Source organism: Cheilinus undulatus, linkage group 11 (assembly GCF_018320785.1).
Source record: "Cheilinus undulatus linkage group 11, ASM1832078v1, whole genome shotgun sequence".
NCBI lineage: Eukaryota > Metazoa > Chordata > Actinopteri > Labriformes > Labridae > Cheilinus > Cheilinus undulatus.
In genome coordinates this window covers 44419119-44435516 of record NC_054875.1, presented here as the reverse complement: position 1 = coordinate 44435516, position 16398 = coordinate 44419119, and the positions used below count along the sequence as shown (strand labels likewise).

At 39.1% G+C, this 16398-nt stretch overlaps 2 protein-coding genes across 2 annotated transcripts in view; one reads left to right on the top strand and one right to left on the bottom strand.

Moving 5' to 3' along the window:
* Positions 1-3441: 3441 nt before the first annotated feature.
* LOC121517846 (tubulin alpha-1C chain) lies at positions 3442-6176 on the top strand. Its single transcript, XM_041799907.1, has 4 exons — positions 3442-3580; positions 4560-4782; positions 4887-5035; positions 5128-6176. Exons 1-4 carry the CDS (start codon positions 3578-3580, stop codon positions 6103-6105), a joined length of 1353 nt encoding a protein of 450 aa, XP_041655841.1. The 5' UTR covers positions 3442-3577; the 3' UTR covers positions 6106-6176.
* A 5378-nt stretch (positions 6177-11554) lies between these two features.
* The window catches only part of jph2 (junctophilin 2), a 36181-nt gene continuing 31337 nt past the window's right edge, over positions 11555-16398 (bottom strand). The window contains exon 6 of the mRNA XM_041799559.1: positions 11555-13121. The gene's annotated coding sequence lies outside the window, so the exon portion shown is untranslated. The remainder of the gene's footprint in view (positions 13122-16398) is intronic.

Here is a 16398-nt window from a genome sequence, read left to right as displayed (position 1 = left end):
TCACGCAGCTGTCAGTTCAGTGCGTCTGCGCGTCTCGGTGTTGTCGTGGCAACGAAGCTGCTGTGGTTCTGACAGAAAATGACGTGCAAAAGCATTGACATCAATCTGTTAGTACTAGGCACTTCAAAGGGGAGTACTCAGCGGTTGTATTTATTTACTTATTTATGGTAATTCAACTTTCAACGGAAACCAAACTCTTGTGGACAAACGAGAATGAATAAACACATATCGAATCTAGCCCATTCATCATAATCTCGGGGTAATGTAGGATATAAACAGTGGCGTGCACAGACTTTTTCAAGGGCAGGGGCGAAAAGATAAAAAAAGGGGCACATACAGCGCGTTCTCGCCACTGAAGAGGGCATTAAGTCTGGCGAGTTTTCGAGGGCACTTTAGACATGTTTATATGTTATACAGATGGCACATTATATAGCCTTAAAACAGATTAACTAGTCAGACTACTCAAGTTAGTTTGTAGTTAGGATCAGCATCCACAAGAACTGTATAGATTCTACGTTGGACTGTGAAGAACATAGAAATAAATAAATAAATAAATCCCTAGGGGGTCTGGGGGGTCTTCCCTCAGAACATTTTCAATTAAGTAGATGCCATTTCCTGTATTCTAGTGTATTTTAACACCATATTAGCACCAGGTAATCCAAACTGGTTCTGTGAGATATAGTTCTGGCTCAGAATAGATCAAAAAAGGGCCCAACATAAAAGTCATTGCAACAGTAATGTTTCTTAGTATTTCTTGATCCTAATGGTCTTCTGGAGTTGTGTTTTTTGTTTTTCACCCAAGAGGGCAGTTTAGTGTGTTTTACCAATGAGGAGGGTACTTAAACACGCATTTTTGCCACCCAAGTGGGCAGTTTATCATGTTTTACCCAGCCAAGTTTAGTGTGTTCTGCCAACCAGGAGGGCACTTTAGCACGTGTTTCGGCTCCCAAGAGGGCACTTTATCGTGTGTTTTGGCTCCAAAAGAGGGCACTTTAGCACACGTTTTGGCTCCCAAGAGAGCACTTTAGCACACGTGTTGCCTCCCAAGAGGGCAACCCCCCGACACCCCCCCCACCACACATCACTGGATATAAATGCATATTTCTAAGACTGAAACAGAACAGACATTAAGATATATCGTGGAAATGGTTGAAATGTGCTGCCCAGTGCTTTATTTCAATGAATTTATGGCCCAAAAACACGATATTGAGGCCCATTCATATTAATATTCATTGATCAACACCTACAGCACAGCGATTGGATTAATCTGAAACGTGCATATGAACGTTTCTCAAAATGTAGCCATGATACGAAATTTTGTTTCAGAAATGTACACATTGTACGTTTCTGAGATTTGCAGAAACGTACAACGTGTACATTTTCCCCAGGGGACTGGGTTGGATCCTGAACACAGATCACAAGACATAATACAAAGGGGGAAGTTGGGATGGAAAATAAAAATTCTAGGTGCCTAAGTAATATCTGGTTATCAGTTTTCCCCCCAAGGAAAAAAGGCTTATGAGTGAAAACAAGGGTTTTAGTTTTCCTCTGAAAAGAAAGAAGGAAAAAGAAGAAACAGGGCTCTTTCCAAACACGAGGCTTGTTATAAATAGGAAATGATACATGTAAGTGTTGTACAGCATATGAGTTCCCATGGAAAGATTTTTGTCCAATCAAACTATTTGGTCTAAAATGGCTGTGAAGAAGAAATATCCCTCTAATGGCCTTCTGAATGGAAACTACGACCCTTTGGTTGCCAGGTGAAACCACATTTAGCTCCAGTTAGATAACATGCACCACCAACAAAACTTGAAGTCAAACTTTAGGGAGCTGTTCCTCTGAGGTATATGTCCTTTATATACATTTAGATGATAATATACCTTGTGATTGACAGGCCATCAGTTCAGGAAGTACCCTTACAACTGCAAATGGGGCAATTGGTTTAGACAATGGATAGATGATAATATTTGATACCTGAATGTTGACTTCATTTTGATACTAGAAGAAAAACAAGCAGTATTTACAACTGTTTGGAGACTACATCAAAAAATAATTTAAGTTCTCCTAGGCACTTAAAATTGTTTACAATTATCAAAAATTTAAGAACTCCTTCACAATGTTATAAACAAAATATTACCAAGATATGTGTGTGATTTAGACTGTAGGAGTCTGCGTAGTTGTCCCATTATTCACTCCTCTTACAATCAGCAGTTTAGGATAGAAAAATGATAATTTTAAGAATCTGTATTTTTTTTTCGTAATCTTTCGTTGAAATAACAGAGAATATACTGTTTTAAAAACAGCGTTGAAAAGTTACTATTGATATTGTGACAACCTTTCTTTAAAAAAGTTTGATAATGTTTTATCATTATTATCGATAACAGTATTCACCCTATGAAATTAAAAAGAGCAATACCATGGTGTTGTTAAACTCTTATCAGATGTATACGTTGGCCCTCAAGGTCAAATGCAAAAACATTTTTGTTAACCTAAAAATATTTACTTAAACACAAAAAATTCATAAAACACAAAAGAATATCATCAGATGCAATATTTAATTACAAAATTATATTTCATGACATGCAAAAACTTTTCAGGAAGCTAAAAACCATTGAAAACAAAAATGAAGAAATTAATAACAAAAAATATGTCACAACAGATAAGATGTCATAAAATGCAAAAAGGTTCATTGTACTAAAAAAATCACAGTGTAAACACATCTGCGGAAAAAAAACAATGCATACATTAAAATAAATAAATAAAAACAACAACTCCCAAACCTTTTAAAAATATATATTTCATGAAGCACAAGAGCACTTTATTAAAGGTTGATTGTAGTGATAGAGGGGTTAATGTTTTAAAAAATATTTTAGGTGTTATAATTTTTATCTGTTTAGTTTTTTTGCATATTGTAAAATGTTTTTGAATTTTATGTTTTAAATTAAAAAATACCTTTATGCTTCATGATTTTTTTGTGCCAAGTTTAATGTTTCTTTCAAGTGACTTTTTGTGTTCGGTAAAATGTTAAATCATTACCTTTAGGGCCACCGTAATTATTAACCTTACCGTTTTGAGGGAAAAGCATTTAGTTTTTCTTCACGGCCAACCTCGTTGGAATGGTTGAAGATACGAAAGACTGTGCAAATATAAGTGCAACACATACATTGTGTTTTGTAATGACGTGTTACTGTTATATTAAAGGGTACGAGGTCAAACAAAAGCCCTCAAATTCAAAAATACCTTTCAAATGTACTCACTTCCGGTCTGGAGCTGCCTCAAACTGACAGTTACCGGCACGGGTTTATCAGTGCCCCACTTTTCCTGCACAGCTCCTTCCACGTCATTGTGAGATAGAACTGTTTGATTTTGACCAATAGGAATCCACCCATGTGACCCTTACGACCAATCGGATTCCATAGCTCTTTTCCGCCGGCTGAGAAAGTATAAATTGCCCCACCTAGAAAAAAATCGTCAGTTACTTCTCACACAGGACGCATAACGACCCAGCTGCGAGAGATAACTTCGGTTTCTCCTCTTCTTTGTCTAAATTCCCTCAGATTTTTCAGCTCCAATAAACATGGTGAGTATAAGAGGACATTTTCGGACCTTTTAGAGAATATTTGACGATAGTGTGTCATCACGTGGCAGGTCACTATTAAGAATTAATCTTTTGGGCGGTTAACAAAACTTTTTCGTCGTCGACCACAACGGCCGTTTTTAACGGTGGTCGATTGAAGTTAATTCGACAGAAGGGTTCAGCTTAAAGCTGTCATGACTGCCAGTTTCCGGGTTTTTCAGGCTTCGCAGTGACCCACTTCACTTGGCAAGGGGTCAGTGTGCTCTCAGCCTGAGGCATTCCTCTTTTACCGCCTCTTTGTCTGACGGGGCATGGCCTTTTTAAAAATCAAAAACCTTTTCACTTAAAGCGTTTTATATTCAGTCCTTCAGGGGTCCACGCCTTAATATTACAATATGACACCGCATCTTTGGTTGGACTGTATTACCACACAACTATCAGGGCTTTTGTTCTCACTTAGGGTTGTGACATAGCAGAAGTTTAACCTTTTTATATGATGCCACACCTGTAAAATAGGAGTCCTAAGATCTTATTGGTTGATTTATTGCTGATTATTAAAGTTGTGCTTATCTTAAGAAAAAATATAGTTTGGTTACTGCTAATCCTTTAAATATGAAAAGGAGTCCAGTATTGAACCAGATTCACAACACATTTCTCTCTTTAAACAGATTATCTGTCTAAATGGCACTGTGCTATTTATTCCTAAAGGGGATTTTGTGTCCTGAGGGTGAATAAATGTTAAACATCAGGTGACTTTAGTCAAGAAGCTCTGGTGTCTCAGTCTTTACAAAGAGCCTTTTTTTCCTCCTCCTCATGTCTTTCATTAGCTCTATGACCGTCTTAAACATGTGACGACTCGCCTTCAGTGTCTGACAAGTCTCAATCAAGACCAGAACTTAAAAAGGAATGCTCAACCAAACCAGTAATTTACTTAATAATACCGTAACCACCTTTTATTAATTTTTGACTGTTCTTTTCACAGCGTGAGTGCATCTCCATCCACGTTGGTCAGGCTGGCGTCCAGATTGGCAATGCCTGCTGGGAGCTTTACTGCCTGGAGCACGGCATCCAGCCGGACGGACAGATGCCCAGTGACAAGACCATTGGAGGAGGAGATGATTCCTTCAACACCTTCTTCAGTGAGACTGGAGCTGGAAAGCACGTCCCCAGAGCTGTTTTTGTAGATCTGGAGCCCACTGTCATTGGTAGGTGTCAGCACTGCTGGCTGAATGTTAAAGTAGGAAATTTAAAGTGAAATATGTGATTGTGCAAATTGATTCTAATTCAATGTGGGTTTTTGTTTCCATAGATGAAGTGCGCACTGGTACCTACCGCCAGTTGTTCCACCCTGAACAGCTGATCACTGGTAAGGAGGACGCTGCCAACAACTACGCCCGTGGACACTACACCATCGGCAAAGAGATTATCGACTTGGTGCTGGACAGGATCCGCAAGCTGGTGGGTGACCCATTTCTAATTTTTATGGAAAAATATCAATTTTGATGTCATTCCATTATGACGTGCTCACTGTTTCCCTTCTTTGTCCTCAGGCTGACCAGTGCACAGGTCTTCAGGGCTTCCTTGTTTTCCACAGCTTCGGAGGAGGCACCGGCTCTGGTTTCACCTCCCTGCTGATGGAGCGTCTGTCCGTCGACTATGGCAAGAAGTCCAAGCTGGAGTTCTCCATCTATCCAGCTCCCCAGGTGTCCACTGCTGTGGTGGAGCCCTACAACTCCATCCTGACCACCCACACCACCCTGGAGCACTCTGACTGTGCCTTCATGGTGGACAACGAGGCCATCTATGATATCTGCCGTAGAAACCTCGATATCGAGCGCCCTACTTACACCAACCTGAACAGGCTGATCAGTCAGATCGTGTCCTCCATCACTGCTTCCCTTCGTTTCGATGGTGCCCTGAATGTTGATCTGACAGAGTTCCAGACCAACTTGGTGCCATATCCCCGTATCCACTTCCCTCTGGCCACCTACGCCCCTGTCATCTCTGCAGAGAAGGCGTACCATGAGCAGCTAACAGTGTCAGAAATCACCAATGCCTGCTTCGAGCCAGCTAACCAGTTGGTGAAATGTGACCCTCGCCATGGCAAATACATGGCTTGCTGTCTTTTGTACCGTGGTGATGTGGTGCCCAAAGATGTGAACGCTGCCATCGCAGCCATCAAAACCAAGCGCACCATCCAGTTTGTGGACTGGTGTCCCACTGGTTTCAAGGTTGGCATCAACTACCAGCCTCCCACTGTGGTTCCTGGTGGTGACCTGGCCAAGGTCCAGAGGGCCGTGTGCATGCTGAGCAACACCACTGCTATTGCAGAGGCCTGGGCTCGTCTGGACCACAAGTTTGATCTGATGTACGCTAAGCGTGCCTTTGTTCACTGGTATGTGGGTGAGGGTATGGAGGAGGGAGAGTTCTCCGAGGCCAGAGAGGACATGGCTGCTCTGGAGAAGGATTATGAGGAGGTGGGAGCTGAGAGTGGGGAAGGGGAGGAGGATGAGGGAGAGGAATATTAGATAGCATCCCCCTGTTCTATTCTTGTCTGTGCCTTTTTTACATGTTGAAAATAAAGCTTTTGCTGACTGCACTATTTGTTTTGATTCTTATGTCGACTATATTACCGAGTGAAGTATTGATTGAATTTATAAATTTAGATTTTTAAAACTTTTTCCCCCAAATCTGCCTAGCACTGCACAACACTTAAATGGTTAAATAAGTGGTTCTAAACTGGTCTAGCCTCAGGAATGTATTTTTTTAACCACTCAGATGAAAAATGTGGAAGTTTGGAATTTAGATGAAACAAAAGACAAAATGAAACGGTACAAAGTGTGTCATTAAAAGCCCTGTAACAACATGCATGCATTCATCTTATTTAAGCATTTTTCTTTGATATCCTAGACATTTTGGCATGTAAGATTCTTTGCAACAGAAAGAAAGGGGTCACAGTATATACATATATATGTACATTAAGAACGGTAACAACCAGTTTTCAAGACCTAAAGGGGATTGTTTTAGCTGTCTCCAGGTGAGAGATTTTATAAAAGAAATACAAAATTTTAAAAGCATAAATGGATGACTAGATTTAATAACAGGTTTTGGGAAAGACTCGAGACAAATTCTGTACTCTGCCACACCAGCAGATTTTAAAGACACTTCAGCTGTGTGCCTTAAAGGGAAGTGAGAGAGAGAACTTAATATTTAAATTACAACAGAAGAATGCTTGAACATGTGAAACACACCTCTACAAATACAAGGACATGGAGAGAGTCTGGGAGGAAATGCAACTTTATCACACCCAAAATTAAAAGCAATCCAACCAGTTTACAACTACCATGTTGGCGGTCGTGGAAATAAGGAGGCAGAACAAAAACATTTTGGAAATGTCTAAATTCACACTAATATTGGGAGGATATACACAATTAAAAATGTTCTGGGATACTGAATGAATGTAAGTAATATACCTTGGAAATTTAAGCTCTTATGGGTCTGATAATTACAAATATTTGACCAAGGTATTATTGATAACAAGTCAGAATGTAATAACTACAGTTGAAACCAGAAGTTTACATACACTATATAAAAAGGCACATCAACTTTTTTTTCTCACCGTCTAACATTAAATCAGATGAAACATTTCCTGTTTTTGATCAATTAGGATTACCAAAATTATTTCTATTTGCTAAATGCCAGAATAATGAGAGAGATAATTTTTTAGACAATTTTTTATTATTTTCTTGAGAGTCAGAAGTTTACATACATTTCATTAGTATTTGGTAGCATTGCCTTTAAACTGTATGACTTGGGTCAAACGTTTTGGATATGCTTCGACAAGTTTCACACAATAGTTTGCAGGAATTTTGGCCCATTCCTCCTGGCAGAACTGGTGTAACTGAGCCAAGTTTGTAGGCCGCCTTGCTCACACATGCCTTTTCAGCTCTGCCCATAAATTTTCAATGGGATTGAGATCAGGGCTTTGTGATGGCCACTCCAAAACACTGACTTTGTTATCCTTAAGCCACTTAGTAACCAGTTTGGCAGTATGCTTTGGGTCATTGTCCATTTGGAAAACCCATTTGCACCCAAGCTTTAACTTCCTGGCTGATGTCTTGAAATGTTGCTTCAGTATTTCCACATAATGTTCTTTCCTCATGATGCCATCTATTTTGTGAAGTGCACCAGTCCCACCTGCAGCAAAACAACCCCACAACATGATGCTGCCACCCCCATGTTTCACAGTTGGGATGGTGTTCTCAGGCTTGCAAGCTTCCCCCTTTTTTCTCCAAATGTAACGATGGTCATTATGGCCAAAAAGTTCAATTTTAGTTTCGTCAGACCACAGAACATGTCTCCAAAAATTAAGGTCTTTGTCCTTGTGTGCATTTGAAAACTGTAATCTGGCTTTTTCATGTTTCTTTTGGAGTAATGGCTTCTTCCTCGGAGAGTGGCCTTTCAGCACATGTCGGTGCAGGACTCGTTTGACTGTTGATAATGACACACCCTTACCAGCTTCAGCCAGCATCTTCACAAGGTCTTTTGCTTTTGTTCTTGGGTTGAGATGCACTTTTTGGACCAAAGCACGTTCATCTCTGGGACACAGAACCCGTCTCCTTCCTGAGCGGCATGATGGCTGGACATTCCCATGGTGTTTATACTTGCGTATAATTGTTTGAACAGATGAACGTGGCACCTTCAGGCATCTGGAAATTGCACCCAAGGATGAACCAGACTTGTGCAAGTCCACAATTCTCTTCCTGATATCTTGGCTGATTTCTTTTGATTTTCCCATGATGTTAAACAAAGAAGCAGTGTGTTTCAGGTGTGCCTTAAAATACATCCACAGGTGTGCCTCTAATTAACTCAAATGTTGTCAATAAACCTATCAGAGGCTTCCAAAGACATGACATCATCATCTGGGCTTTCCCAAATTGTTTAAAGGCATAGTAATCTTAGTGTATGTAAACTTCTGACTTTGAAGAAAGTAATAAAAGTTGTCTAAAAAAAATCCTTTTCTCATTATTCCGGCATTTAGCAAATAGAAATAATTTTGGTAATCCTAATTGACCAAAAACAGGAAAAGTTTCATCTGATTTAATGTTGGACGGTGAGAAAAAATTTTGATGTGCCTTTTTATATAGTGTATGTAAACTTCTGGTTTTAACTGTATATATATATTTTTTTTTCTCAGTTTTTTCTTTATCTATAGTCAACAAAGATGATCAGAATAATTACAAGAGTAAAAAAAATAATTAAAGCCATCACCTTTTATTCCCACTGTCAACTCCATCAGACAGTGGTTTTGACCATTTTACAAAAAATGGACAATTTCTCTGCTCATTTATCCTGCTTATTTGTTAAAATACTAGCTTATCCATATGCCATTATAACTTGTTTAAAAAGATTACTTTTATGTGGTTAATATAAAAGAAAAAAAATAGAAAATCATGACATTCAGAGATGAGATCCTTTAGATGAGTGAAATAAATGAGAAAAAGTGGAAAAATAGATTTCATGACTAAATATCAACACTGAATACCAGTATAAGATACCTGGAATCTTGATATTTTAAATCTAGAATTAATAGAGCAAACAAAAATACATTTTAATGTATGACAGAGTTGACAAAAATCAGGATATGACTGGCAAAAAAGCCAAATTTATATTTGGCAAGTTCCTGTTCTTATAGTATGTTTTATTTATGATGTATTTTGCCCATAATGTGTATGGATTGCAGGGTGGTGGTGGTGGAGTCTCATTTCCTTTTATCTCCTTTTATTAATCTGCCTGTTTGCAAGGCACGTGTGCTATGCTGTCTTGTATGAAAACTGCTATATGAATAAAGTTTGATTGATATTTTGAAAAAAAAAAAAGTTAAATGAAAAACCAGTCACTACAGGAACTGCTGGTTGAGATCTCAGCTTACACAAATCTCCTCTTCCTCTTCCTTCTATGGTAAAACAAAAGTACAAAGTCAGATTTGGAACATGTTTCGTCCTTTTTAAAAGAATCAGTCATATTTATTCTGCATGTTCTTTCTTGCACATATCTGGTGAAAATGTTCAGACAAAAAAAAAAGCTGACAAGTAAATTCTTCAAATATAACGCGGGAAACAAATTGATTGATGTGGCTAAGCACTAAGTCATTTCTTAGGTCAAAATTTCCCTTTTTTAAGATTTTTTTGTTCCAAGTAAGACTTAAAAGAGCCACACAAAAATGCCATGCACTGAGTATTACTGCCACAGAATATACCCATTAAACAGTATATAAATAAGAATACACTCACTAGTCCACTGGTGCAACCCTCCAGCTGAGAAGCACTGATCTAAATGACAAGAGTTATTCTGTTCACAAACCTTAACTTAACCTGTTTACATGTGTCTGTGACAGAGGTGTCAAACTCATATTGAGTCCGGGGCCAGATTTGCTCCAACGAGACTATTTAGGCCAGGAGTGTCAAAGTCAATCGTGGACTCTGAATTTAGGCCTAACCCTAAGAGCCAACAAGGTCAACATTTGACCATAAAGTGTCAACCTCATTTTCACCATTAATCAAATATGATTTAAAAAAATAACACTGATAATAAATCATTCTGAAAAAGTCAAAAGGATAAGTTCAAAGGCTCAAAGTTGGACATGAAAAGTTAAATTTTTAGTTCAAAAGGTCAAAGCACAAAATTTAAAGGCAAAGTAATGTTTTAAAATGCAACTACATGGGATAGAAATTCAAAATCACAATTTTAAAAGGTATAAATATGACTTAGAACAGGGGTGTCCAAACTTGTTCCATTAGGGGCCACTTAAAGAACTATATAAGGATGGTGGGGCCACTTTTATATGCCTCACCTTGAGGATATTAAAGTTAGTAAAACCAGTCTAATGTAGGTTAAGAGATGCTTGGTGATATGGCATGCCAGAATGGCTATTTAGTGGCTGACAAGTCAAATAGCCAATCATTTTAAGGAGTTTGGGGTGGCCAATCAGATTTCAGGGGGTCTCTGGTCAGCTGTTGATACCACTGGCTCTATCCCATTGGTGCTGCTATTCGCTATCATGATCTATCAGATTGTTATAAATCAAGATATTCTTATTAGTTTGGCTGTCAAAATGTTTGTTTACAGAATTTGCATGGTAGGACTGCTGTGTGCTGAACCAAAGAAGAATAATGCAGTCAAGTACAAGTTTCATGCTCTAATGTGGACCATATTTCATTTCATTTCAAGAATTTAAGGGCCAGTCAAAAAATGGCTCACGGGCTGCATCTGGCCCGGGGCCATAGTTTGGACACCCCTGACTTAGAATTTTAAATTGTGAATCTTGAGGGTTAAAATATATGAAAATGTCAAAACATGAAAAAGTTACCAAAAAAGGACATTTTTATACGGGAGGAAATCTAGAGACCTCATACCTGTGGGCCAGTTCTAATAAGATTGTATGATCTTGCGGGCCAGATACAACAATACACAGGCCGGATTTGGCCCTCTAGCCTTGAGTTTGACACCCCTGGTCCATGATGGGAAATTCACTGACTTGAGCTGATCTTTTTGTTATTCCCACTTTGGCCACACGGGGGCAGTGCTGTTCAGTACATTGGAGCTCTACATGAAAGCTGAAAAGGCAGATTACAAACTGCAGCTGTTAGTTTGTTGTTAAACCACCAAATGCCTCCTACAACATCAGCTGTTTTCAGTACACCATATCTCAGATTTTACATGTAGTTTCTTATCCGTGCCATTCTTAGAGCTGCATGAGAAGAACCGAGGCCTAACTCTGTCCTGGTTTAAAATAGGGTGTGGTATTCACTGTGTCCCAGGGGAGGGATGGTAGGCGTCTCATGCTGGCAAACAGGTGGTGTTTAAAAATACTTAGTTCTGCTGTGAGACTAGTCTGGATTTCTAGAAGTATCATTCATTATCCAAACAAAATCCAAAGTCGGGGAGGCCAAGACAAACCTTTAACACAATCAGAAGTGTTGTAAAAGTTTTATTTAATCTCAGTGTTGTAATTTTGACCAGGTTTGGCTACATAAATGCATGTATTCAAACTCAGCAGTGTAGTTAGAACAGACAAAACAAAAAGACTTTTACATAACTGACCATATGGATGCTGTTTTAATGCACAAACCCTTGAATTCACATCGCTAGAATGAAGAAAATACCTGCCAAAATGAGATCATGGGAGATTTATTTAACACTTTTTTTCTTTTTTGGCACTGAAACAATGCACAACAAGTGGTCTGTGTGTTCATTTGCAAACTCAAAAGGCACAACAATTTCATCTAAAACCCTCTTAAATCCTTTTAAAGCCAACATATTCCCAGTGTAAGACATGGAGTTAAGAACAATCCCCTTTTTCCTCCAGCTCACAATCACGAGGTAATCGGACTTCTTTGGGTAATAAATTAATTTGGGGTTGCATAGTTCTTGACAAAAAACCCTTCAGGAGAATATCTGAATGCTTAAAAGATGTACACTTCAAAATGGTACAAAAATAGACACAAACACGCAAAGTGCCCTCATGCGTACAAAACTTGAACTCATCGAAACACAACAGGAGCCAGAGCAGCAATGGTGACACTTTTCATTCTAACATCCTGCTGCTACCTGCATAAATATTTCTAGATTGGGCAACTTTTCTACATCATTCTGTGATCTTTTAAATCCCAGCCTTCATTTTCTGCAAGCTCATTCTACTGCAACACATCCACAGCTCAGGGGGCGCTACACAGTAAACATACACATATACAGCAGCAGCGACACTCATAAGCTTCCTATTCTATATTTGGTTCATCAGCTCCTAAAATCAAAGCAGCATTATGACAATAAATGCACAGAAATCCCAGTGATTATGAATATTTCACAGTGTAGTACAACACAGTCTCAAATACAGATATTTGCAGGATGCATTTAGCGGAAATGAAGCTGAAATGATGCTCGAGTCTTTTTAATAGACGTCAGAGCCAAAAGATTGCTTGATGGTGATTAAAGCAATGATACTGACAGTTAATGCTTGATAATTTTTGGCTGCAGAAGTCCAAACATTCAAGTTTAAGGCAAAGTGGAGAGATTATTCAGTCTGCATGTTTTCAACATTCCTTCAGCCGGCGATGACATAATACAAACAAACATATGATGTGACGAAACTTCATTATCTAAGTTAACTCTCAAGTCTGGCTAATCCATCATCATGAGCCAATTAAATCTGAATTTAAAGCCCTTTTTTTTTGCTAAATGTTGACACACTTGTGACACACTGTGACAAAGCCAAACCGAGACGTCTCCAGTGCCGACATGCTCTACCACATCCAGCCAAACATCATCGTATTCTGATGACTCTTTTTCAGTCATTCATTGTCCTTCAGTTTGTCAAAGAGAGGAGCTTCACAGAGCTGCACACAGTCACACCAACACTAAACCTTCAGAGGAGCTGCTGCTGCCGCTGCTGCTGTCTGCATGAAGCTTCTCAGCCGTCTCTCTGATCTCTGGTCCAAACTGAGGAGGAGGAGGAAGGTCGACTCTCTCCAGCACTGCTGGTGACCTGCAGTGACACAACATTGGACTTTAATGAACTTTCAGTCACCTACCACTTTTTATATTCAGTTCTTTAGGGTTTATTTTCCCTGGCAGCAATTTTTAAATTTATGTTTGGACTTTAATGACTTTATGCAGACAGGACAGTTACAAGAGACTGGAGAAAGAGTAACATGCAGTAAAGGAGCAATGCAAATGATTTAAAACGAGCTCATCTGCTCTGAGAACATTAGCCTTTGTACCCTTCTGGCATCATGCAGCATTTTAGTAAGTTTCAGCATCACATCTGCTCATATCACATCAGGATGCACATTATTGTTTTGTTGCAGACTATTATATGCTGACATTTCCAAACTCATTTCAGCTGATCATGATATTTACCCTTTTTTATTGCAAAAACAGAAAGTGTTTCCTGTACTAGAGTGAGCTGTAATTAAATGGATTTTACTAATTAAACAACAGGTTAAACAGCAGTGTGGTTCCCTGAGACAATCTTGACAAAATGCTTCAAATAAAGCAAAATCCCCTCAAGTGTTAAAATGAAGGATGTCAAGATAATTGCATTAATCGTGATTAACTAAGGTCCATAATTAGTGCACTATTTGTTTTAAATAGCCAGTAATCTGATGCTTTCTTGTCCCTTTCAGCACACTTTAGGTTAGCCATGTCAGCGTCTCCCCCTGTTGAGAATAAGTCCACCACTGCTCATTCACTCATTTCACTTAAAAAAATCTCACACACAGCTCAACCTCAATCCAGTACCGATATGGTGCTGATACCAAGACAGCTGATAACCTCCCGGGGAGATTAATAATAATAATACATTTTATTTATAGGCTCCATTCAAAACACCTAAGGACACCGTACAAAACAGATAAAAACAAAAACAAGTTAAAAAACAAGTTAAAAGGATGTAACAGTTAAAAAGAAGAGAGATCTACAGAGTGATAGTCAGGTTGAGTATGCTTGTTTGAACAGGTAGGTTTTGAGGTGAGATTTAAAAATAGTCAATGTTTTGACGTTACGGATGGCCTGGGGAGGGAGTTCCAGAGGCGAGAGATTCCAGTGCTTCATTTCAGTACCAGACCACTTCTTCTTTCAATTGTTTTTCTGTCTGAAGCAATATGTGCCTACATTTCCGACCGAGGCAGAGTCAGACACTTTCACACACTGTCTCTGACACAATGCCAGAATCTGAATTTTGTTTCAGCCTTTTACTTAGAGAGGTTGTACCCTTTTTCTTTCTTATCCTGTTTTATTTGCATATTTTAAAGATATTTCTCTGAATCATTTAGGACACCAAGACAGCTATTATTTACCTGCAGATATTTAATGGACCTTTTTTCTCTTGAGAGTATTGATTCAGGCATCATTTAGGCACCAAAAAACATCCATCCATTTTTTTATATCGCTTATCCTGTTGGGGGTCCCGGGGGGGCTGGAGCCTGGGCAAGAGGTTAATTGGTGGAGTCACCAATTAACCTAACAAGCATATCTTTGGTGGTGGGAGGAAGCCGGAGTACCCGGGGGGAACCCACGCATGCACGGGGAGAACATGCGAACTCTGCACACAAAAAGCCCTGGCCGGGAGAGTGAGAAGCAACAGCGCTAACCTCTGTGTTGCCATGACGCCCAGCACCAGCACCATTTAATCAATTTAGCACCGATATCAGAAAAAGCCCAAACAATACCTAACCCTATAGACAGCTCAGTGGACATGTCACATCCCCTGGTTGATTTAGTTAAGTATTTTTTATTTTTTCCTCATGTTTTCCGCGTCTTGTCATTTCCTGTTGTATTCTGATACTTGCCTTGTGTCTCTTTTTCAGATCACTCCTCCCTACCTGTTCCCCGAATCTGTAATCGCTTCACGTGTTTCACCTGCGTGTGAGTGTCTGAGTCTCTGGGCTTGTCTTCCCTCTCCTTATGTACCACTCACTCCCTTCTGTGTGAGATCCTCTTGTAGTACTCCCTGTGCACATTACTTTTGAGCCTTATTTTTCTTATAGATTCCTTGTGCCTTGAAACAGTTTTTGTCCGTTGATTTCTGAGTTTTGCCTGCCATTTTTTGTACTATTGCCTGATCTGATTGACCTCCTGTGTACCAATCTTTTGCCTTCATTAAATGGATTTTGACTCCTTCCTGTTTTCTGAGTCTGCTTTGGGGTCCATTTCCTGACATTCAAGTAAGAAGTCATCTGCCTTAGTCTTATCAAACATTTACCTCTTTTTACTTTCCCTTCATTTCCTTCAAGATCCATAACAAGTTCCTTTTTCTGTGGTTAAGTTCATTTTAAATGGTTGGATCTACTTATAAAAGCAGGTCTGTATCCAAACAGGAAGTCAGTCAGCCATAGTTTAAGACAGCAGAAAAATAAAAAAAATGACACAAAACAGTTTTGAATGAAATACAGAGGAATGTGAAAAAATGTGATAAAATGTGATGCAAATGTAATCTTTTGACAGCCCTAGTAACGATTTAACCAGCTGTACTTAAGTCCTTCAAAGTTTAAGGAATTTAGATAATAGAGAGGGAAGAGAAACTTCTGCTGATGTAATTTAGGTCTGCCAGTTCTGCCCGGGACTACACAAACTTATTCCTACTTTCTGCAAAGCCAATATATTGGCTGTAAATACTGTGAGGAAATTTCATATCTTCTGAAACCAATACCTTTCAGCCATTATGTGCTGACACTATTATGTTGATAATATTGCACATCCCTCATATCAGATGGAAAGTGGATGGATTGGCTGTCATTAGGTGGCTCCATCCTGCAAAGCTTCAAGCTGAAACTAGGAATGCGCAATATCTGATATGCCAATATTTCAAAACTTTCTTCAGCCGATACGAATAAATGCACTCACCTTTATCATAAAGAACACAGAGTCTCTTCTAAACTAGAACTTTTGTGACAATCTGTTGTAGAACCAGACATTCAGTAATGAGAAGTGAAAGTAATATCTTTGGATTACAGTGCATTGCATATTTTCAACAGTAAAATCAAGCTTCATGTGTCTTTTTATGAGCTATAAGCTGCACTATAGCAACCTGCTGCTACATAGTGACATGGTGCACTAAATCAAAATGTGGCCTTTCTTTATTCATCTTATACTTTACAATTAAAATATTCTTCCTAATAGCACTCAGATAACCTAGAGGTTTAAGGTGTGCCCTGTGTACGTGGGATGCCTGGATTCTTGTCCAGCCTGTGGCTACTTTCCTGCATGTCTCTCCCCGACTCTTTCATGCCTGTTTCTGACTCTATCCCCTGCCCTCCTTTAGG